The following is a 22,659-nucleotide window of genomic DNA, read 5'->3' as shown; positions in this document are numbered from 1 at the left end:
AATTAATTAGTTATTGACTTAAATCATTCTCTTTCGAATCCCTAGATGTCTCTTTTGACCTAAATAATTTTTAACTTTATTATTTACTTTAATCTCATAGTACTTGTTTTCACACAACCATATCATCATCACATTCACTTGTGTGTATCTTTTTTAAAATTTATTTTTCTTATCAAAATTTTGGTAAAGAGTGCTCAAGGTTAATATTAGATAAGAGTAAAAAAAAAAATTAGAAAAATTCTCATAAAAAAATTCAAAAGAAAAATGTAATATTATTATCTAAGGATGCACAAGTGTTTTGCAATATTAAATAGAAGAGAAATAAATTAGGACCAAAGAGAAAAAGTGCACATACATACATGCATATGTATGTATATTGAGTTCAACAATATGTGTGAAAGCACGAAAAGTCGAGAGAATATATTAATATATTGTGGATGTCCAATTCCAAGCAAGAACGTTGTCTGGACTATGTACATGCCTCGTTTATAAAATTACTCATTCTAGAGTAGTAGAGGTGACCTCACTTGTCACAAGTTTTATTTTTCTTCTACTCATTTTGTCTATCATTTAGGGTTTTTCTCTTTTCTTTTCAAATTAATTAGCACGATCCAAAGAATTAAATTAAACTTACTGTTAAGGAGTTACCGTTGGAGTAATAATAATGCCAACTTGATGATTGGTTGAAGTTGGATTTAGTTCATGATAAACTCAGTTGGGTATATTGATGTTAGGCAGTTGAAACATATGTGTGTATTAAGGGATTGAGTTATATATTGTGGTTGGAGGGGGGATTGTAAAGAAAGTGAATATATTAAATAATGATATGAAGAGTGAGGGGTAGAATGGTATTAATAAAGATTAGATGATGGTAGAATAATAAGGGGAGGAATAAAGCAGTTTTGTTTTTCAGAAATTGGAAATCTGGGAACTGTGTCATCCTCTTCCTGTTTAGGGAATTTCTCTGCCAATTCAATTCAATTCATTTATTCAAACTTCAACTCACTCACTCACTTTCTTTTAAGTATCTGCACTTCCATTTCTTCATTTAATAATTCTCTCTCTTTATTAATTCCTTTTCTCCCTCTCCCTCTCTCTCTCTTTCTTTTTTACTTTTTTACTCTCACAAAACCATGGGCTTCCCTGTTTTCACTGTTTCACCCTCTTTTTTATTCTTTTTCTTTTTCTCTTTTTTTAGTTTAACACTTGAAAACTTGAAATGATATATACTCCCATTTTATTTAATAATCAAATATTAAATTATTTTTTTATAAAAGATAGCCAAAATTCATTAAATTCTTTTCTATATCTATTCAACCCATTCAATAGTTTCATTTTTTTTATTATTTAACAATCCCTCGGGGTTTCTTTTCTTTTCCAACTTTTTTGTATTTGAATTTGACTCAAATGGGAATATTTCCACCCTCAACTTTTTTATTTTTTCAAATTAAAATTTGAGATTGTCTAGGTCATATACTTGGTAAGCCAATTCATTTCCTGTCTTTGGTTTTTGTTTTTTAGTTTTTAAAAATTGGGTGTGTTTGGTAACTAATTCAATTTTAAAGCAAAAAGTTTGTTTTTTAAAATTATGAAAGTAAAACTGAAATTGAAAAGAAAAAAAACTCTTGTTTTTAATTTGATTACCAAATATATATACTTTTGATTTTAATAAACAAAAATTTTAAAATAGAAGTTAAACAAAAAAATAATTACCAAATGGGACATTAAATTTTGTACTTTTACTAAGGTTAGAATTTTGTTTGAACAACCATTTAAGAAATATTGTTATGACATGATGTGTAGAGAAGAAGAGACCAACGCATGAGTTTTTTCGGATTGGAATTTGTGATTTTTGATATTATGCTTTAATATAATAAAGAGTTCGCTTTTGAGTATCCTTGTTTTCTATTTACAAGGATTTTGGAATAAATAATTGATTTCATACCGTCATTGGGCTTGGGACATAGGATCTGCCCCAAGACCATGACATTATCCTGCAAAGTTTAATTGAAATATTTGTTCAAGTAAATCAAATATTATCTTAAATTTCTTCTCATATATGTATATAGTCAGATTTGATTTGAGGTTAATTGATAATATTGGGCACAAATTTATTAAATGTGTTGTCTAAATCGAAACTAAGTTATTTTCTTATCTTTCTGGAAAAAAGAACAGGAAATAACACAAATAAAAAGGGTAAAATTGAATGTAAAGATAGATAAATTCCTATTTTTCCTTAAAGAGAAAAACCAGAACAGCTCCCTCAACCAACCCCAACAAAAAGAAAAGAAAAGAAAACAAAACAAAACAAAACAAAAAAGCTTCTTCAAAAGGCTTATTGTTGTCCCTGATGAGCCTCATCAACACATGTCAGAATGCTCTTTTACCTCATGCTTAATTAAACAAACTAAAACAAAACAGAATAACAATAGAAACAGCAAAATAAAACCCTTTTCAGTACTTATAATCCTTTACATGAAGACTTTCTGCCGCACCCTCACTGAGCTCTGCATCACCCTTGTATGTTCCGAGGGTTGCCTCCGAGTTCGCCTTGCACCTTGTGAGGAAAGCAGCCCTTGCCTTCTCAACATTCTCCTCCTTTCCTGCCCATGCCTTGAGAGTACTCTGCTGAAGGGCACGTCCAAACGAGAAAGATAACGACCATGGCTTCTTTCCCTTCAGTTTGTTCATGGCATTGAGGTTGAGGGTTGCTTCCTCCTCACTCTGCCCGCCTGACAAGAAAACGATGGCTGGAACTGCAGCAGGGACAGTACGTTGTAGAGCCCGAATCGTGTATTCAGCAATCACCTCTGGGGCAACCTTAGCAGCTTCAGATCCAGGGGTAACCATGTTGGGCTTCAACAGAGTTCCTTCGAGAAGGACGTGATGATCGTTCAGGGCCTTGTAACACGCAGCAAGAACACGCTCTGTCACTTCAGCACATTTCTCAATGCTGTGAGGTCCATCAACCAGAATCTCAGGCTCAACAATGGGAACAAGACCATTCTCCTGGCAGATAGCAGCATACCGAGCTAATCCATAGGCATTCTCGTTGATAGACAATTGTGAAGGCTCAGTAGGACCGATCTTGAGCACTGCACGCCATTTGGCGAACCTAGCACCGGCTTCATAGTACTTTTGGCAGCGCTGAGCAAGACCATCAAGACCTTGTGTGGTTGTTTCACCATTAGTACCAGCAAGTTCAACAGTACCCTTGTCAACCTTGATGCCAGGCAACACACCACCTTCCTTCAAGACATCAACAAATGGCTTGCCTGCACAAACAACCAGATAGAGAAAGCTACACATCATACACAAATCAACGTATCCAAAAGGCAAAAACCAGACTGTCCGACCTGTATAAGGACACACTAAAAAATCAAACTTCGGTACTAATTTTTCAGTTTACCTGCAGCTGTCTTCTGGTAGAGAGTCTCCTCAAACAGGATAACTCCACTGAGATATTGAAGGGCACCGGGAGTGAGGAAGAGAAGTTCCCGGAGTGCACGTCGGTTGGACTCGACATTCTCTACATTGATACTCGCTAGACGTTTACCAATGGTACCAGTTGATTCATCAGCAGCAAGGATACCCTTCCCAGGAGTGCCAATGTAGGTAGCATTGGCTATGAGCTCATCTGCACAGAACGTACGTAGAAGACATAAATCACAAATACTAAAAAAGTTTGCTCAAAATTAATGATTCTGTGAATCAATCAAGATAAATAACTCAACTGTTCTCTTAAGAAATCAAGAACGTACGAGAACATAAAAACTTAAAACAGGGAAGATTGAGATTTATGTGATTCACTAGAGTCACCCCTAGGGCTAGATTAGATTTAACATGAATACACCAAAACACATGCTTGGTCATTCAAAGCAAAATTAGACAAATCCCCATGTACAAGAAAACGATGACATGATCCACTTGATAGATCAGAGTGGAAAATTTGAACATATATGACAGTGAAGCATTATAGATCTACAATACCTATAAATGGTAAATACATTCAAAACCTTTCACAGAACTACATACTTTAGTTGACACACCTTTAAGATTTTTCTCCTTCAAAGTTCTTAATTTAGGTACCTTTTTCACCAGGTAGAAGGCATCCATTGATGGAACAGAGTGAAAAATTTGAACAGAAAGAAACCAGAAAAACGGCTACATTATTGACCTCTACTTGGCCCACCGTACATAAGATGATTTTTATTCTTCATTACACAGAACAATAAATTCCCTTTAAACCAAAGATTCAATCCCAAAATTCCTGTCCCGACAACCCAGGCCTCCACGCTTATACAAAATCAAGTAAAGATCTTGTTAACACATAAAGTTAAAAGCATGATCGTTAATCGGGCTATTCAGTAATCCAAACTAGCGATCTTTTCCTGCAATACTGTCACTGGAAAGTTTGATTCCAACCATATGGCGAAAGCAGTACGTCTGTAACTTAAAACGTAATGTGAGCACACCTCAAAAGAGTAGAAATACTGACGATAAAGGAGTATATATGAGTTACTACATGTATTTGGTAGATCTAAGTAAAATAACAAAATAGAGTATAGACAGATGCAATCAAATGAAAATGAATGAGCAAATAAATAAAGGTAAACAGAGTAATGATCAAACAGAGCATCACAACCGGATTACTGGAAACAGAAGCAAGAAACACCCAGATTCGAGAAATTAAACCAAGAGACACAGATCAACCAAAAAAAAAAAAAAAAAGGCCATCAAACGTAAATACTAAAAGATGGAACGAGAGGGCGAAAACAAAACACTGATCGGAAGATGGGGAAATTGGAAGAAAGAGAGAAAAGGAAGAAATACCCTGGTACTTGCTCTTGAAGGAAGACATATTGGAATGGAAACGAGGATTGAAAGTTGAAGAAGATTGAAGAAATTGGAAGCAGAGAGAGCAGTGAATTGAAAGGGTTTTAGGAGGTCTGCGTTTATATCAAGCGGTTTGGCAGATACAAAAACAAAGAGAGTAATCATCGCCACTTGTTTTGGCGTTTTTCTTTTTCCGCAAGAAAATAACGATTTTACTATTTTACCCCTCTTGTCTTCAAGATCCTAAGAATATTCCCACTGCATCAAACATTTACAATTCTCATTCCATATACCATAATTTACAATCTTTCTATTTACTTTTATTATTACTATCGTTTATATTGATTGCAAACTTGGTCAAATAAATCTTAAAACTCATAAAATCCATTATGAGGTCAAAGTTTAAACTCATAAACTTTTAAACTAGATAAAATCAACCTAGGTTAACTATAGAACACAAAATTGTTTGGAAAATAAAATACTTAATCATATATCAACATTTTAGAGTGCATAGCTGTGTTTTTCCTTTTACGAGGAATAAAGTGTAAAATTTAAATCATTATAAAGATGAGCATAAATTCTACAAGAACTCAAATAAAGTGTTAATAAAAAATTATCAACTGAAAATAAATAAATTAATAAAAGATAATTTATTTATTTAATGTATGAGTGGTTAAAACGACATGATACTTCTTTTTCTTTTGAATCCATCAATATATTTGAAGGTAAGAGTGTTCAAACATATAATATATTCAAATAAAAGATAGATGTTAAAGTCATGTAAAAAAAAAAAAAGATTGTAGCATTAATATTCTACAAAGGACGGTATGGAGATTTTGGAAAGAGAAGTCATTAAATTTGTTTGTGAAATGGGCCCATGTTAAATAGAAGGTTAAAATGGGAATAAAGAAGAATGTGGAGATTTCCAGAAAAAAGGTTGAAATCTATGAGCAATGAAAGGTCAAAGTTTGGGGTACAAAAAGGAAAGAAAAAAACTGTGGGGGTAGAAACCCAAGTCAAGGGGCCACACTTGGTTTAATAGATCCAGGGGCTTTTGCTTGTTTTGCTTTTGGTTTTTACCATCACTTTTTTGGTAGCTCACAAATTCAGGGTACCACGGTCCGCGTGTTCAAATACCATAACATATTGATCCATATTCTATGTGTTATACAAAGTATCTTATTTGTATTGGTTCTATATATAACTCTAAGAAAGAGGATTGTAGATGAGTAAATGAAAGAATCGGATGGCAATCAAGCTACCACATTGACATCGTAGGTTAGGTGAAATAGTTTGATGACTAAATTAGAGTTTGGCAACGTATGAATCCATCCATTTCCCTACCCAAATTTGTCCTCCACCAATTTATTAGAGATGGAGATATACAAAATATTCATAAGGTTGCTAATTAATTTGTGACTTCACAATCCAAACCATTTCAATTTCAAAATTGTTGGCTGCAGACTAATATTTATATAAATATACACACATTCATTCAAATTCTCAAGTATTAAATTTTTAGTTGACTCTAATAAAAAGATTTATGTTATAGTATTTGAAAAAATATGCTAGTATGTATCACAGTTTAAAATATTACATTGATCTTAACTCAATAATAATGAAAACAACGACTGTGGTTGGATCCTCACTTCCACGTTTTTTTAGTAAATCATTTTATTCTTTGTATTTATATTTATATTTTATTTTTGTTAATATATTATTAAATATATCTTGTTCGATTTGAATACGAATCATAGCAACATATTCCATCCAAGTAAAGGAAATTATGAATATATTTTTAAGAACTTACAAAGAAATTTTAACCACAGACTAGTAGTAATGTGAACTATTTTTAAATTTATTGAAAGTACAGATTGAATTAATTTTTTCTTTAAATAATAGAAAAAAATGTATTTTTTCCCTTTAAATAATTGAGAAGAAGAGTAAACAAATTTGTAGTTCACTTTTTTCATACTCTAATTAAGTCAATAAGATGTTCAAAATTAAAATAACGAAACAATGATGTAATATTGAAAATTTATTATTTCTAGGTGAGTTGAATTTTCTCATGTAAAATATATTAAAATACACTAATTTCTATTCAAAAAAATTATCATATTCTTGATAAATAAATCAAACTTTGACTTAATTTAAGTCATGTATGTTTGCTTAACCACATATATGTGATGTTTTAATACAATAATTAATTATGAAAATGATTGACGAAACTTTGTAACTTCAAAGAAAAAAAATATATATATGAATAGGTTAATTTGAGTTAATTTAATTGGTTGTATCCTCTTGACCCATTTATATTAATGAAAATATTTGTCATGTTCATCACTTTACATTAATAAAAATATTTGTCACTTTGAAGCATGGTTGAGGATGGTGCCATTGTGACACATGATGCCTTTCTCTTCCACTGAAAAGGATTTATACCTCATTTCCCCAACCAACTATACTATTTTACTAATTAGGCATATTTGTATGTCATGTGTCAACTTGCCTTTCTGCATCATATTCCATTGTGTGAGATGTTTAATTAATATATTCTATATATATATATTATGTTCGAAGTGGTCGAGAGAACCATATGCTTTTATATATTATCGATGGACGTTCTTGAAAGCAACTACTCAAAATTCTAGAGAAAAAATTAACGTAATATTCATGTTTTTATATCATAATTAATAATATAATTTCAAGATAGACGATAAAATTGAAGATAATTTTTTAAATATACTTTCTTTAATTTTAGTATTGTTTGTTTTAATACCATTTTTTTTTAAATTATATCCGAAAACATCATGAATATTTATAATGTAAAAGCTATTTATATGTTCTAGCCAAATTTAAATTTGAACTTTATCAAAATTGTTGTTAGGGAAAATTTTCAATCAATTAAATTTTGCCACATCATTACCTAAAATATTGTGTTAACTTATTGGGTTTTGATAATTAAGTCTACTCAATTCAATCCGATTCAAACTCAACAAGCAGATAGATCCAAGCCCAACAAACAGATGGGTCTAAGCCAAGTTCAATAAGGTAAATGAGACCCAAGCCTAAGCCCATCAAATAAATTGGTCCAAGTCCACTTAAAGTACATTTGTCACTCATTTGAGGGGTCTTTTGTTGAATGAATAATTGAAGCTCTCAACTATGAATAATTGAATACTGAAGCTCTCAATACATGCAAATTATTATCAACTTCGAGATCATCATCCTCTGAAAAATTAAATACTCGAAAGATCAAACTTTCATTGAATTACATAAGACTTGGTGTTAAATAGACTTGCAACTACAACATTATAAGGACCGAAGATCAAGAAATTTAAAACTTTTAACTTGTATTTAAGAGAAATCATCAATGTAAATATTAAATATTGTATTCATAATATTCATTAATATATCAAAATTTAATTCTATCAATTACATCTCATTGAAGCGGTTGCATTCAATTTATTAATAATAATATATGTACCATATTTTCCAATTTTATCTTTTGGTTAAATGATTGGAGAAAAAATATATCTTGAAAATAGTGTTTATAAAGTAATAAGATGAATAATAATTAACTTGAAATATAGTTTAAAATTAATAACTAAATAGACTGTTTTCAAATTTATTAAAATGGATCAAAATATTTGTAAAAATAGCCCATTCGAATTATTAACGATTGTGGTATATAAATATAGTTTTTATTTTTTTGGTAATTTGAAAATAAGAATAAAAAGGACGTGATTTGGGCATCAAATCCAAGCTTTTAAGTATGGGCTTGCACGAAACCTTTTGGGAGTCAGGAAATGGGCCTCAAGCCCAAATATTATCAAATCAACTAGCCCAGTTTGGAAACCTGGTCTTAGACTATTTTAGCTAATTATTAAAATTTTAATTCTTAGTTTTACTTATAACAGTCCATATTATATAATAATTATATAATATATGTCATCTCACTTTCATCTAACTTTTAAAAACTATTTTTTAGGTTAAAGTTTGAAATTTGGTACAAGTTTATTCACTTTGTTTTATTTGATTTGCTTAATAATCAAAATTAAATACGATTGTTTAATGCATTTATGCCCATTTTAAATCGGTGTTTTCTTTCTTAATTGTTATGTATGGAAATTTAGTGGAAAAAAAATGTTTCCAAAGGAATTTAATAGAGTTTTCAGAGCAACACTTGAACAAAATAAATTATTTGCATGAGTTATTAGTATCATAATTTATCTTAATATCAATAGTTTTCCTAAAAGAATAAATAACTTTAAAATCTTAATTTATTTATTTTTATTGGAATTGTGTGTGGATGTAGTTACTGTGCATTTATACTTTAATCAACTAAATTATGGCCAAGTTGACAAACATCTAAATGCATTTGCTTTCGACATTTGCTTTCTATAGTCAATCATAGCAATTTTAGATTTTAAATTCGTACCTCATATACTTTTTCTTAAGTTTTTAACGTTGCATATAAACCCAAAAATTACTAACCCCTTTCTTAACTTTTTTCTACAATTTATATTTTTCATCCTTACCCAAATGTAATCAAAATCTAATTGGATTTAGACCTTGACTTCACAATCACATTCTTGTTCCCTCTAAATGTAATCAAAATCTAATTGGATTTACAAGAGAATGACCTCGACTTCACAATCACATTCTTGTCCCCTTGTAGAGATCCCATCTCCGTCATTTAAATTTCTTTCAAAATCACAACCTAATATTTTTTAATTATCTAGAGTACGCACTAAGTTGGTTATTATAGATTATAATAGGCCTTACTTGGGGTAAGAGTATGAATTACCTATGAAAAAATAGCACGATTACAAATATATATGAGTAATGAAGGTTTTCGATTTTAAGTATGAGTTATAATAATTTTGAATTTCAACTATTATAAGGAGATGTCAATACATTGAGAGAACTACAATAGTTTACTTAATTCAACACAAATAACATGATCATAACTCAAATAGAAAAAGAAAAATACAAAAGAGAGACAATTAAACTCATACATGTGCCTTCAAATTTACATATTTTGTTCATGATTAGAATATATACAAGTTACAATAGGTGAAAAACCCCAAACATCCCATGTTGAAAGAAAAGAACATTGAACAAATTTCCCTGTAAGTGAAGAAAAAAGAAAGTTCCTATAGAATCATTTTTCTTCCAAGTAACTACAAAGGGAGAATCAAATAATCCAAACTAAAAATCACAAAAAGAAAAAGAGATAATAAAATAGAAAAACGATATGAAAAACCAAATTATGAAGGAGGGAGGAGATTATTCTTACAAGCTCGAATCAACAAAGAGAAGCCAGGCTTTTCTTGTTTCGTCTTCTCCTCCAGCCACAGCCGACTGTCCAATCCACTTCTCTTCCTGAACATGAACGCCGCCCCCGCCGCAGACTCCGGTCGGAATAGCCAATCGTATACATCCCACATCATATCAACCACCGACCCATCTAAAAATATCGTTTGATTCCCTCGAAAATTCCACTTCAACCTCTTCACTTCAAATACCTGTTTCTTATCAATAAACACCGCCAATCTCTGGTTCCTCATTTCCTCTCCTCCGCCCCCGCACTTTACCACAATCTCATGAACCCCACCCTCGTCCGAGAATCTAGCCTTCGTCAAGAAAACAGAATCGTCACCACAAAAATCCTCCTTCCTAGAAACCAGGGAGAATTTCAACAATTGGGTATCCGTATTCTCTTTCAGAACTCCCAGTTTCACCAATTTATCCCTCTCATCACCCATCAGCAACGCAATTTCGGAATCCACCGTGACGGCTATGTAAAACCCAGAACTCGGGTCTGGCCCAGGATCGAATCGGGCATCGGAGATATCCCAAAAGACCGAAATCTCGGAATTGTGATCGAATTTGAACGATTTGAGACCCTTGGTAGTGAGAATGGGAAGGGAAATTGAATTGATCTTGATTTTAAAGGATTGACCCAAATCTTTAGCAGTCCAATGGAGAAGAATAAGAAGATCATTTGAAGCGGAAAGCTTTGCTCTGTAAATGGAAGAAACAGAGAGAGGGGAATTAGAAGAAGGGAATTTGGAGAAGACATGGGGATTAGGAGAAGGGCCAGAGCAATAAGAATCGGAGACTTTAACGGCATGTTCACTGTAACAAGTAGCAATGCTTCTCCTCATTAGGAAGAAGACGAAGAAGACGAAGAAGCAGAAGAAAGGAAACAGGGGAAATTGTGGAAAAACAGAGATGAAAATTGGAAGGTGTGTGTTTTTAGGGTGTAAAAGTGGAAGAATAATTGTAAGTTTGGGTGAGAAAGAAGAAAATAAAAAAAATGGGGGAAGAGAAAAGTGAAGTTGACAAAAGCGAGGGGTTTTTGTTGAGGTTCTTATGGCTTTGTGTTGGTTCATCTGTGATTGCTTTTCTTTTTTCATCTATATTTAATATTGGAACTAAATTTCTAATTTAACCTATGCCTTCCACTTTAGTTTATTTTAATTTTTTATTTCTAACTTTTCCTTAATTCTTATACTTTTAGAACATATCTTTCTATTCTTGATCTAATTACTGTTTAATTATATTTGTTGTGTACTCAAAATTTAAATTTTAACAAATTCGTAAATTCACAATAATAGTATTTTGTATTAAATCAATATTAACATAACTTAGTAAGAATACATTGAACTTCCATCGTTTAAATTTTCATGGTTACGAAAGTAAGACTTTTTCTCATAAATTATTAAATATAGTCACAATATTTAGTCTTTCTTAGAATAAGTATTAGATGCTATTTTGAACATATCTATATATATATGTATACTTTGTCAACACTTTGTAAATATTTTTCATATACCTAATCAAGAGTAAAACAAATAACATTAGATTAAATAGATTAAAAGATTCGGTTAAAAAAAAAAAGTCAATATTTTCAAGTTTCTGTTTAATTTGTCACCCACTTTTTGGGTGAAATTGATATATAAACGTAAAAGAAAGAAAAATTGAAAATGAAATTGTTTGGTTCCAAATCTCTAAAATGCATTGGTATTTGATAGTAAAAAGAAGATTGATAAAAATGGTTGAATTATTTATAAAAAAAAAATGATGGTTTTTTAAGGAAAAGAAAAGGAGGTGAGAGAATGAAAGGCGTGTTATTGTGTTAAAGAAAATAAATAAAGAAGTATGATTCTCTGAGCTTAAAGAATTAGAAATAATTAATATTGGAATATGTGTATGAAAATCTCACCTTTATTTTGTCTGTACTTATCAATATGAGAAATATAATGTGGATAAGACCAAAGTTTTGTGTTTTTCTTCATTTTACGTCTAAAAATGGTTGCAGCTTTATGTTTATCCAACAAAAACTATAAAAACTAAAAATAAAAAAAGTTTGACAATATATTTGTTCTTTTTCCATCTGATCATGACCAACTATGAAATTTCATAAAATAAAATGAACAACAACAACAACTTCATTAATTATATTTGAAATAAAACTTAATTTATACTTTCCTATTTTCAATTTTTCAAATACTTATATACATATACCAATTTTGTATGATTTTCAATTCTTTTCTTCTAAACTTGTCTATGTTATATCAAGATTTTTCGAGCAACCAACATAATAATTGTACACAAATTTATGAAATAAAATACAATATAATTGTAACATAACTAATAAAATATATTAGGACACAGGTTTATTCTAACACGTTTTACTGCAATTAATAAATTACTTATAAAAAACTCAATTTATTAAATTAATTAAAGAGTTTTACTTTTTCTTCTCTTACTTTTTTTTTTTTTTCAAAGATGTTGCAAAGTAGTTTTAAAATATTAGCTACGAGAATAACAATAATATTAATTAAATATATATATCGTTTACTAAATTAGATTCAATTTATTTTATAATTAATATCCAAATGGAAATAAAGAAATGGGAAAAGGAATTAGAGGAAGAACAACGTGGTGCCACGTGGGGGGAAATTTATGGAATGATGGGAATGAATGGCTGAGAGTGATGTATGGGGCCATGGAATTAATAACGGCTCCTAAGTTTTTATGTAAACCGCAACAGTAGACGATTATTATTATATTCTTCCAAACGTGTGAGTTACAGTTTACACTACAAAATATTAAAATCATATTTAGCTTTTTTTGTTTATTTATTATTTTCCGTTTTAGTGCAAACAGAAAAGGAAACGCCGAATTTTCAGTTTTTTCTTTTCATCAATAAATTCGAATATTTACTTTTAGGTTAAATTAGATTTAAGTATACGAAAGATTAGAGAATGGTTTTAAATGTTTCCATGCCCACATCTTCGTTACTATTTTTATATTTAATTTCAAAAAGTTAATCAACAATAGATCACTTATATGAATATAACATTAACACTATACATTTTAGTTTTTTTTTATATATAAAAAAACTATTTGGGTAGAATTGAACCAAATTAATTGAAATTTACTAAAACGATATATTGATATACTTTTTATTATATAATATTACAATTGCAAATATGTAATTTAAAATACCATTTTAGTTGATGTATTTTTTAGTTGTTCAATTATACTGCCAAGTGGGAGATTAGATATATCTTCGATTAAATTAAGTATTTTTTTTATGTTAAAGTTTAATATTTAGTAAAAATACATGGATCAAAATTAAAACTAAATAAACTCCAATATTCCAAACTTTGTTGACCCAAGTCTTCGTTTTGTGCTATTAAAAAAAGTGTTAGTTTTGTATGATTAATGGTTATGTTGTGTGTACTCTCAGTACTCAATTTTTAATTATTCTGACTTAAATATTTCCTAATTCTATGAAACATACCATCATAAACTTCCACAAGTTATAAATACAAAAAGTATAAAAATCATTTTCACTTCCAGAATTGGTAACAAATTGGTGGACAGTTAAAAAAGCAAATCAAACAAGAGTTACATATATACATTAAATAGACAACCACCCAACCCTCTTTTAACCCATCCATGGCTTTAAAAGCAAAATTTCCTATTATCCAATTGTAAATTTGAAGTCCCTATCTTCATTCAAAATGATCCAATGAGAAGGGAAGCAGCTTTCTTAGTTGAAGTATTGAAGATTGAAATGAATATGATAATGATGGCTGTTGGGGAATTTAAATTATCTAACAACATCAACTTCTTTATATCTGACTATTAAACAAACTCTCCTGTGCTTTATAATCTCATCGCTTTCCTTGAGAGCAAGTAATCTATTCATTGCTTACACTAATAATTGAAATTTTGATACCAGATATTGTTTCTATCAAAGATAAAAAGAACAAATATATGCTTAGTATACACCATTTGATTTTTTTTCATGTTATGTCATGTTATAAACTCAATTAATATTAAAATATATAATATGTAAAAAAAAAAACAACAACATAAGACATTGCTATTAATTAATTAACATAATATATAGTCAATCCAACATTCAATAGTTAATAGATACATTATCAAACGCAATTTAAAGAATCGTTTAAATTGAAATCCAACCTTTTGAATTTGTTGTTATGATAACTTAAAATATAACTTTGTTTTTTTTGGTAAACCCTTCCTTTCAAAGTTATGTTTTCAGATATATAACAAAACAACTTTCATAAAAAAAACGAGTGTGACCTATGGAACAAAAGAGGCCTTACATTACACTTTCCTTTTTATATACAAATATATAAAAACCGACTTTATTTTCTTCAAAGGAATAATAAAAACAACTGATTCAAATAGTTGACATTATCTAAAAGAAAAAAAGGAGAGAAAAAAAAGAGGTTGGCCTATGGAAATGCAAAAGTCAATGTAATTTTAAAATGCAATATTCAAACTTAGATAGACATAACTGGATTGTGTGAAGGTTATTAATTTTAGTGCCACACTTTTTAGAGGCATATTCGTCCATGCACCTCAACAATTTTCAAGGGACATACACCTAACTAGTAGAAAAGCTTATTTAGAGTAATTACTACAACTTGAAATTTCAAGTCCCAACCCATCCTATCCATTTAAACAAAATAAAAAACACAAACAAAAGTGCAGCCGGCTAAAAGATGTATAAGCGTTTTCAGAATGAACTTCTATAGAAGAACCATGCGTGTGTAAGGACAGACAATGGCAATCTACTGCTGTGCAAGAAATGTGGTAGTTGAAGATATGTGATGAAAGTAATTACGATGTGGACATTTGAAATAGTGAGATAAGAGAAGTAACAAACTCATTCTTCCATTGGGCTGATTTTGCTCTGCTTCTGATTGGTACCCCCTTGACTTTGATCTTTGGAAGGGTGAGGGAATGATCCTCCTTCTGATCCTCTTCTAGCCCCTTTGCTTTCTTTCCACGCATCCGCTGTGTCTTTATCAATCTTCTTTATAGCCTTCAGTGGCTCTTCGGCGAAATTCCTGTCATATCTCTCTGGTCTATTGCGCTTCCTCTCGAACTCAAAAGTTGAGTCCTGGATTATAAACTTTCATGTTTACCCATGTCACATCCTTTTCCATGCAACCTCCTATATATGCCTTGGTCCATTTTACTTTACGGGGATTTCTCTTCATCTTAAAGTTCTTGTGCCATTTTGATCGACAAAATCTAAAAATGTGCAGAAAAAATCATATTTGGAAATAGGATCATGTGGTTCTCCCCATCAACACTAATTTAAGACCCCAACGAAAAAAAAACATCTACTTCTACAGTCTAGTAAGCATAGGAAACAACAAATTACAAACAGGCCAAGATAGAACAGGATGGTGTTGTCTCGTCAATCTGTTGTTATTAAATAAAATTGGCGAGACATACCACAAGCAAATTACATGCAAGCAAGAAGTAGAGCACGACACACAAAACATGAAAGTTTGGAACCTTTAGATACTACATTAGATCTTAGCCAAAGGCCGAGAAAGGTGTTGAACGTCAATAAACTTCACAATAAGAGAACAAATTTATGCCCTTACCCTCGCATCATTCCGAACAAACTGAATACCATGACCTGAATATATAGTGGACGAACAGAACCAAGACTTCTCTAACCTTATTCCTCTTTTGAAATAATACAAGCCTAAATTTTCTGCAACAAAAGGCACGGGAAAGAGAAAATCAATTGAACGGCAACATGTACTCGTACATTCAAGAGATCGACTGAAACAGAGAAAACTCTCTATTTATTTAGAAAAATTCCGCATACTTAGATTATAACTTCAAACGCAGATTGACCCCTGTTTGAAATCCGAGTAGGGGAAATAAAGAAATATCTTTGTTTTTTGGAAAAATAATTCCGTTCCAAATAAGTTGGATTTGGTAGGAGTGGTAACTGGTTGGATTGGGTCGGATAAACGACATTTTTTGGAGCAACCCAGAAATTTAAGCAACTATTCTTGGTTTTGTTTCTTGATTCTTTCTTACCCCTATTTTGTAGTTTTGAAAAAACTTAGTACATGTATAAGATAAAAAACAATTACCAAAATTTGTACAACTAAGTTTTGACCAGCATGAGTATGAGAATTAAGAAGAAAAGACACAAGCATGCTCCACACAGGAAACAAATAAAGAGAAACGATCGACTTCACAAAATTTCAACCAGAGACACAACATTCGTCTACAAGGAGACATCATACCTCACATAGAGATTGATTATTTCTTTGGAACAGATTCAAAATATGGGGGGGGTTCATATTAGGGTTGTGGTTTTAAATAGTGTTACATGCAGTAAAATGAGATCATATCTCCGCAATTAAGACTTGAAATGTTGCAGTATTTAAAGGGAAAAACCGAAAAGTATCGATGGCGAAATCAAACAGAGTATAGCTCCCCAGTGTGATGGCTACTAACGGCTGAGACTGAGAGAGATTGATGGATGATGAGGAGCGAAACTAGAACGAAGATACGCAACACGCGGCCATACTTTCAACGAGATTGTCCTTGCGGCGGTCACCGGAGTGAACGGAGGAGAGAGAGGAAGAAGAAAATGGACTGGGCTTGGTCCGAACCAGCCCAATTCATAAATGGCCTAAAATATTGGATCAACGCGGCCCGCGCTACACGAACTTTAATTTATCAACTTTTTATTAATTAATTTGAAACATTTTTTTTTTAATAATATGAATCTGCATTTTAAAGTTTCAAAATATGCATAAAAACGTTGGTTTCAAAAGTTACTTTATATGGAACACATAATGTTAAAAAATAAAAAAATATAAATGCATGCATGTCCAATGAACTAGAAAAATAAATATACTATGAAAAAACTAAACATAATTGAAAGTATCAAACAAATGTATGATGATAGATGGACAAGGTAAAAGTGTGATTGTGTCATGATTAATTAATAAAAGTTAATGTCATGACATTATACAGAAAGTGAAAGAAACAAAAGAAAGTAATTGAAGAAAAGAACTAAAAGACTAGAGACAACTATTTATGGACAAAATATACATGTTTTGAGGATGAAAACTTGCTCACTTTAGCAATATATATAATTTACTTTAGCAATCAAATTTAGAATTAAATTGTATATTTGAAGTCAGCTCTGGTTCTAGAACATAGGTGGATAACCATTCTATTGGGATAAAGACAAAAATTATATATATAAATTTTGAAAAAAAACCCGGACCCACCACAAGGTATGCAAACTGGTTGGCGTCTACATCACTGTCGGTCAGATTATCATTTCCTATTCCCTAAACCCCAAAAGACGTCACTCGTTACGTCACCGACTAAACCCACTACCCATCTCTATTGATTTAAAACTCGCGGATCCAAGATCCTTATACGGCCCGGGTGATACCGACCCGTCATCGTCTTCGAAAAACCGCCCAATCCCCCTCCTCCTCTTCCATTGCCGGTAACTCGCGAACCCCAGAATCGCCACCACGATTCCAAAGATTCCGCCCAGGATTCCCAGCCCAATCTCAAGACCCACTTTCGATTTCGACCTAGCCTGAGCTTTTCGGACTTTGAAGTAGCCGGTTTTCGTCCCGTCGGCTTCCGCTACAACTGTTCGGACCGGGTAGTCGACCAGATAGCAGAACCCGGTCGCGTTGTAGTAGAGCGAGCCCCAGCAAGAGCAATTGGTTTCACAAACGCTCTCGCATTGGTCCATGGTGAACCCGGTTCGATAACTCATTAGTTCTTTGAACGGTAATTCTACTCCGCTCCTTCTCAGAACCCAAAACTCGCTTTTTGCTACCCCGACTCCGCAGAAGTCGCCGGAATCCGATGGGAGACATTGGCCGGAGGTGTAAATCGTCCGGTTGTCTAGACATGAGCAACCAGAACCGGGTTCGCATAAACCGTATGAACCGCAGGGACTCGGTAGCTCACACTGTTCGGATATTGCTTCGAAAACTAGAACCCATTCGGAACCTGTTGAAAGATAAAATATGGTTGATAAATTTAATGGTTCGATAATACAAAATATAATTTAATTCTATAAGCTTTTGAATCTATGTTGGTTCCTTGGCTTTTTTCATTACTTAAAAATTAATTTCATAAATGGTGAAAACGCTCGAAGTAAATTCTCATGCTCTCTTTTTAGTTTGGAATAATCTAACTATATTCCAACACTTATCCTTCAATCGATAATATATATTTTAGGTGAATTTAGTTGCGATTAACTTGATCTTTTACTCTATAAAAGTTTAAATTATCTATCATTTTTAGTATTTCAAAATTTTCATCAATTACATAGATTAATTGTAAAACTAGGATAAAACTTCAATATTAGTTTCTTTCAATTATGTATTTAAAACTTAAAAGCATTATGAATTTTTAAAATTTTACATTGAAAAGGAACCTATCATAATATAATTTTAAAAAAAAATTAAACCCTTACTGAACACAAAATTTTATTAGAAACTATGGACTTATTGAGTACTTATTAGTTCTGTAAAGTAACTGAATAATGTAAATTTAAACCATGCAAAATGTTCTATGAACCTATCTAATTCCTTTAGTTCAACAAGCATAATTTGGCTTGAAAATTGTATGATTAAACTCAACTCTCTAATTCTTCGTGACAAATTTAAACCATGAATGTTAATTTTTAAATATCATTTGGAAACTGAAAACCAATTAAAAACAAATATTGTATAATTTAACGTGATTTTTATATTGCGCCTACTAACGGGAAGAAAAATTTTTGAAATGGATTTTGACGAACCTTCCCAGTAAAAACCTCTGAGGTTGCCGTCGGAATCCAGACGGAGCCGGAGGAACCCATTCGCCGATTTCTGAAAAGTATTGAAGGCTTGCAAATCCACCGGAACGCTGCTGTTTTGATACATACCGAGATACCCATCAGTGTTCAGCAGGAGATGAACCGGTCCACCGCCGGGAATTACCTGAGCTTTTGCTTGCAATGCTCTGTGTCTATAATAAATTTGACTCTTCCCTTCATTAAACTCCGCATAAAGTCCAATAAAATCAGCCCCCAATCGAGCCGAAAACAATCTATTTGAAGATATTAACACCATTTCAGAACTGAAATTCTGATTCTCGACGAGGGTATCCGCCGGAAAGTCGAAACTCTGCCACAGAACCACCGCCGGATCACGGCGAAGCTGAATTTGCAGATTGGACGAGTTTAACAAAACGGCCCGGTCTCCCGCTGTGTCAGTTGACCAAAATACCCTCCCATCTGTATCCGAAAGTACCAAACCCCCATCGAACCGGAGCAGAGTTCGGTCGGCCCAGTCCGGGAAAACTGAAGAATTAGCGGTCCAGATTGTTTCCGACGATGTCACGTGGAGAATAACGACGGCGAGCTGAGTCCCCTGAACTCGGAGGAAACCCAGCGAGAAGTTTCCGGTTGGATCGTTTAAGAGAGGCTGGAAAGATTGAACCGCCGTGTCTGGTGAGGCTCTGAAACCGGAGACGAGTTCTTGATGAGTGGCCGCTGTGGATACCCAAATGGGGAAGTGGAAAAGAGTGATGAAAACAAGAAATAAAAGGAGAGGTGAGTGAGTCGCCGCCGAGGTGGTAGTGAATCCGGGCATATTTTGGGCGGAACAGAGAACAAAATTGGAATATAGGTTGTGAGAAAGTCAAAAGTTGGACATTGAAAGCGAATATAAAGAAGTAGCATTATAAGAGAACAGATATAGAATCCACCCCACTTGATGATCTCTAAGCACGATCACCATTAACCAAAAAGGGCAAATTTATAATACTATAATACTCACAGTTTCAAAATCTATTAAAACTTTACCAAAATGTGTTTTTCTTCTTCTTTGAGTTCACTTTATGAAAGTGTTATTAAACTTTTTAGAGAAGTGTAGTAGAAATGAAATGGAAATATAAAGCCAAGTTGCACCAAGGTCAAGTTGAAGGTATACTGTGCTTAGCGGTATATATTGTTTTGTGATGAACACCCACTTGAAAAAAGTGAAATCATTTATAGATTTGATCAATCAAACAGATTTCATATATTTTGGTCTATAAATATAAACCTAACCTTCTTATTAATGGATGTTAACAAGAGTTTTAGTTTAATTATTACCTATATGTCCACCTGATTTGTAACTAAAAAATATCTCATTTGTAATTATTAATATTAGAGTATTTTGGATCTCCAAATATTATGGAGGCAAGAATTGGGAGTTGCCTATAACATTTTATTTTTCTTGAAGAGTATGTCATTTATTTTATTATAGTTGAATAATTAAGATGAATTTATGGAGTTGGTAACTTACTCTATCGGAATATCAATAGTGAAAAGGAAGATAGTTCAATAAGGATAGAATGTGATGCACATCTTCTCACTAAAAAATAATGGACTAAAGTCATGTGTTGTGAGTTCATACACTAGTTATAATTAATTAATCTATGTCTAGTTAGTTGCTTCTAGGTTTTTAGATGTCCTACCCAACCTATTCTCATATAAACTATGGAAAAGTTGAAGATCACGAATTTATATTTAAGTGTAGGACAAAAAGAAAAACACATCTAACATAAAAATTCACGATAATTTTTAAGCACAAAGTGAAAATAGCATGGTGGGTCACGCAATTTATCAAGTGGTACATTACATACCACAAACTTAATTCCAAATGATAGAGAAAACAAATGTAGTAAACCTTGATGACATGATCTACAATAGAAAAACTAAAAAACGTGTTGAATAGAGAGAAGCTAAACAACTATTTAAGAGAAGAATAATATACAATGTTTTGTCTCAGTGGATGATTGTCAATACTCTCGCATATGCGATATAACCAAAAAGAGATAAAAGCATATGTTGTATTTGTTAGCAACAAACCTTTAGAGAGAACATAATATAGGCTTTAGAGATGTAGGAAGAAGCGGTTTGGGTAACGTAGTTATGTTTTGAAAGGTTTGTTTGTTGAAGGCATGATAGGAGTGTTCATACTGCGAGGAAGGTATTGAATTTATGACAAGTTTTTATTGGATAAAAATGGTTGGGAAAGGGTTGGTTGTGAGAGGAGAAGGAGTAAATAATATGTATATAAGTCAAACCAAAATTAAATTGAATGTCAAAGGCCAAACTTGTTCAATTTTCATCAACTACCCAAAAGAAAAAAAGTGCTTTACGAGTTGGTGTTAAGTTGAACTAATTGACTCTCGTGATCCCATAGACCATCCCAAGATTTTCTGTCTTTTCAACTTTGTGGAATATTCTAATTTCAACCCTACCCATTCTTTTATTATCTTACTATTGGGTCCATAAATTAAACAACTATAATTCAATTCAATGGGTCATATCATATATACAATTATATTTACACTTCATATTCATCTACAAAATTAATTCATCCTACGTATCTAATTTGTTGGGGAAAATTATTGGATTGTTTTAAAATAATTTGTCACATGTCAATTGGACAATCTTTAGAGTTGACTTAAACAAAAAAGACGTGTTGAGGGGCTTGTGACATTTATTGACATTTTTTTCTTTTTCGGTGGATATAATTGACTCGTGAATTTAATTTTTATTATTTTATTCCTAAAAGTGGACAATATGAATTTTGATCATATCTTCATCTTCCACAACTAAAATATAATTTGAAGAAAACATTTTAACTTAAAATATGTATCAACGATTTTAAAGTTAGATATTCGATTCTTCCGTTTTATATATTACAAAATATATGTAAATTTTAAATGACGTTATTTTTATTCTCTCAAGAGTGAGATGATGACTCGTACTTCAACGATACTAGTCTCAACTAAACATAAACTATCGATTCAAAACATGTAAAGAATTATTGGACATTAAACTAAAATGAAGGTTAAAACTAATAATTGTAAATTCAAGATAAATCATGAGGTTAATATTTGATGAACCACAACAAAATTTCGCATTTTATGAAGATGACGCTCATAAAAACCAATTATAGAGACGATTTTGAAATTTATTGAAAGTAAATGAAATCAAATTCGTAATTTTGGAGTAAATACACTGAAGTATAGTAAAACTCAAAAAGTATTAGGGAAGAAAACACTTCTTTAAAATTTCAACGGGCCAGAAAACTGACGGCCCATATCGGAGTCTTCCAAGGCCCAAATATCGAGGCTGTTGTTCATAAAGCTATACTGGGCCTTTAATTCTTGTTTCGGTCCGGTTCGGATGGTTGCAAGGATTTTTCAAATGATTCAATCGGTATATGCTTGCGGCATATATAACACAAGGCAATGTCTTTTCTTTCTTTCCTTCTAATTTGAACAATGAAATTTAAATATTTAAAAATAATTATCAACTTAACTAATTAAAAATTTAGGTTAAATTATAAGTTCAGTCTAAAGGATGTTTGCGACACTTTATTACAACACAACTATTCAAAAACTTTCATTGTAGATCGGGTTTGT

General features: G+C 31.9%; 3 protein-coding genes, 1 long non-coding RNA gene and 1 pseudogene across 5 annotated transcripts; all 5 read right to left on the bottom strand.

Annotated features, from left to right (window-relative positions):
• Positions 1-2,182: 2,182 nt before the first annotated feature.
• LOC101209429 (fructose-bisphosphate aldolase 6, cytosolic) lies at positions 2,183-5,013 on the bottom strand. Its single transcript, XM_004137825.3, has 3 exons — positions 4,834-5,013; positions 3,410-3,637; positions 2,183-3,275 (listed from the first exon to the last, which is right to left on the bottom strand). Exons 1-3 carry the CDS (start codon positions 4,859-4,861, stop codon positions 2,455-2,457), a joined length of 1,077 nt encoding a protein of 358 aa, XP_004137873.1. The 5' UTR covers positions 4,862-5,013; the 3' UTR covers positions 2,183-2,454.
• A 4,721-nt stretch (positions 5,014-9,734) lies between these two features.
• LOC101203134 lies at positions 9,735-11,327 on the bottom strand. Its single transcript, XM_004137960.3, has 2 exons — positions 10,139-11,327; positions 9,735-9,969 (listed from the first exon to the last, which is right to left on the bottom strand). The coding sequence occupies exons 1-2, from the start codon at positions 11,259-11,261 to the stop codon at positions 9,872-9,874; spliced, it is 1,221 nt and encodes a 406-aa protein (XP_004138008.2). The 5' UTR covers positions 11,262-11,327; the 3' UTR covers positions 9,735-9,871.
• Positions 11,328-14,633: 3,306 nt separating this feature from the next.
• On the bottom strand, positions 14,634-17,015 carry LOC116402563. 2 transcript variants are annotated; one of them, XR_004215004.1, is made up of 2 exons: positions 16,452-17,015; positions 14,634-15,429 (listed from the first exon to the last, which is right to left on the bottom strand). It is a non-coding gene; the product is annotated as an uncharacterized LOC116402563 (long non-coding RNA). The 2 variants fall into 2 exon arrangements; XR_004215003.1 differs by lacking the exon at positions 16,452-17,015 and adding an exon at positions 15,792-16,445.
• LOC116403002 lies at positions 15,585-15,744 on the bottom strand (annotated as a pseudogene).
• A 256-nt stretch (positions 17,016-17,271) lies between the features above and the next one.
• On the bottom strand, positions 17,272-20,075 carry LOC101202901 (PAN domain-containing protein At5g03700). The gene is made up of 2 exons (XM_011653691.2): positions 18,995-20,075; positions 17,272-18,198 (listed from the first exon to the last, which is right to left on the bottom strand). The coding sequence occupies exons 1-2, from the start codon at positions 19,827-19,829 to the stop codon at positions 17,543-17,545; spliced, it is 1,491 nt and encodes a 496-aa protein (XP_011651993.1). The 5' UTR covers positions 19,830-20,075; the 3' UTR covers positions 17,272-17,542.
• Between the last annotated feature and the right edge of the window lie 2,584 nt (positions 20,076-22,659).

The sequence above is a fragment of the Cucumis sativus genome, chromosome 3 (assembly GCF_000004075.3).
Source record: "Cucumis sativus cultivar 9930 chromosome 3, Cucumber_9930_V3, whole genome shotgun sequence".
Lineage (NCBI taxonomy): Eukaryota > Viridiplantae > Streptophyta > Magnoliopsida > Cucurbitales > Cucurbitaceae > Cucumis > Cucumis sativus.
This window is presented reverse-complemented; position numbering and strand designations above follow the sequence as displayed.

What these genes read in the sequence shown, in the direction of transcription:
- LOC101202901 (XM_011653691.2), bottom strand. Translation starts at nt 19,829, where the DNA reads ATGCCCGGATTCACTACCACCTCGGCGGCGACTCACTCACCTCTCCTT. An exon ending in CAGAGGTTTTTACTGGGAAG is followed by an intron (nt 18,199 to 18,994) that starts GTTCGTCAAAAT and finishes ATCTTTCAACAG; the next exon opens with GTTCCGAATGGGTTCTAGTT.
- LOC101203134 (XM_004137960.3), bottom strand. Translation starts at nt 11,261, where the DNA reads ATGAAAAAAGAAAAGCAATCACAGATGAACCAACACAAAGCCATAAGA. An exon ending in CTCTTTGTTGATTCGAGCTT is followed by an intron (nt 9,970 to 10,138) that starts GTAAGAATAATC and finishes CTTCACTTACAG; the next exon opens with GGAAATTTGTTCAATGTTCT.
- LOC101209429 (XM_004137825.3), bottom strand. Translation starts at nt 4,861, where the DNA reads ATGTCTTCCTTCAAGAGCAAGTACCAGG. An exon ending in CTTCAAGAGCAAGTACCAGG is followed by an intron (nt 3,638 to 4,833) that starts GTATTTCTTCCT and finishes CGTTCTGTGCAG; the next exon opens with ATGAGCTCATAGCCAATGCT. An exon ending in CTACCAGAAGACAGCTGCAG is followed by an intron (nt 3,276 to 3,409) that starts GTAAACTGAAAA and finishes TTGTTTGTGCAG; the next exon opens with GCAAGCCATTTGTTGATGTC.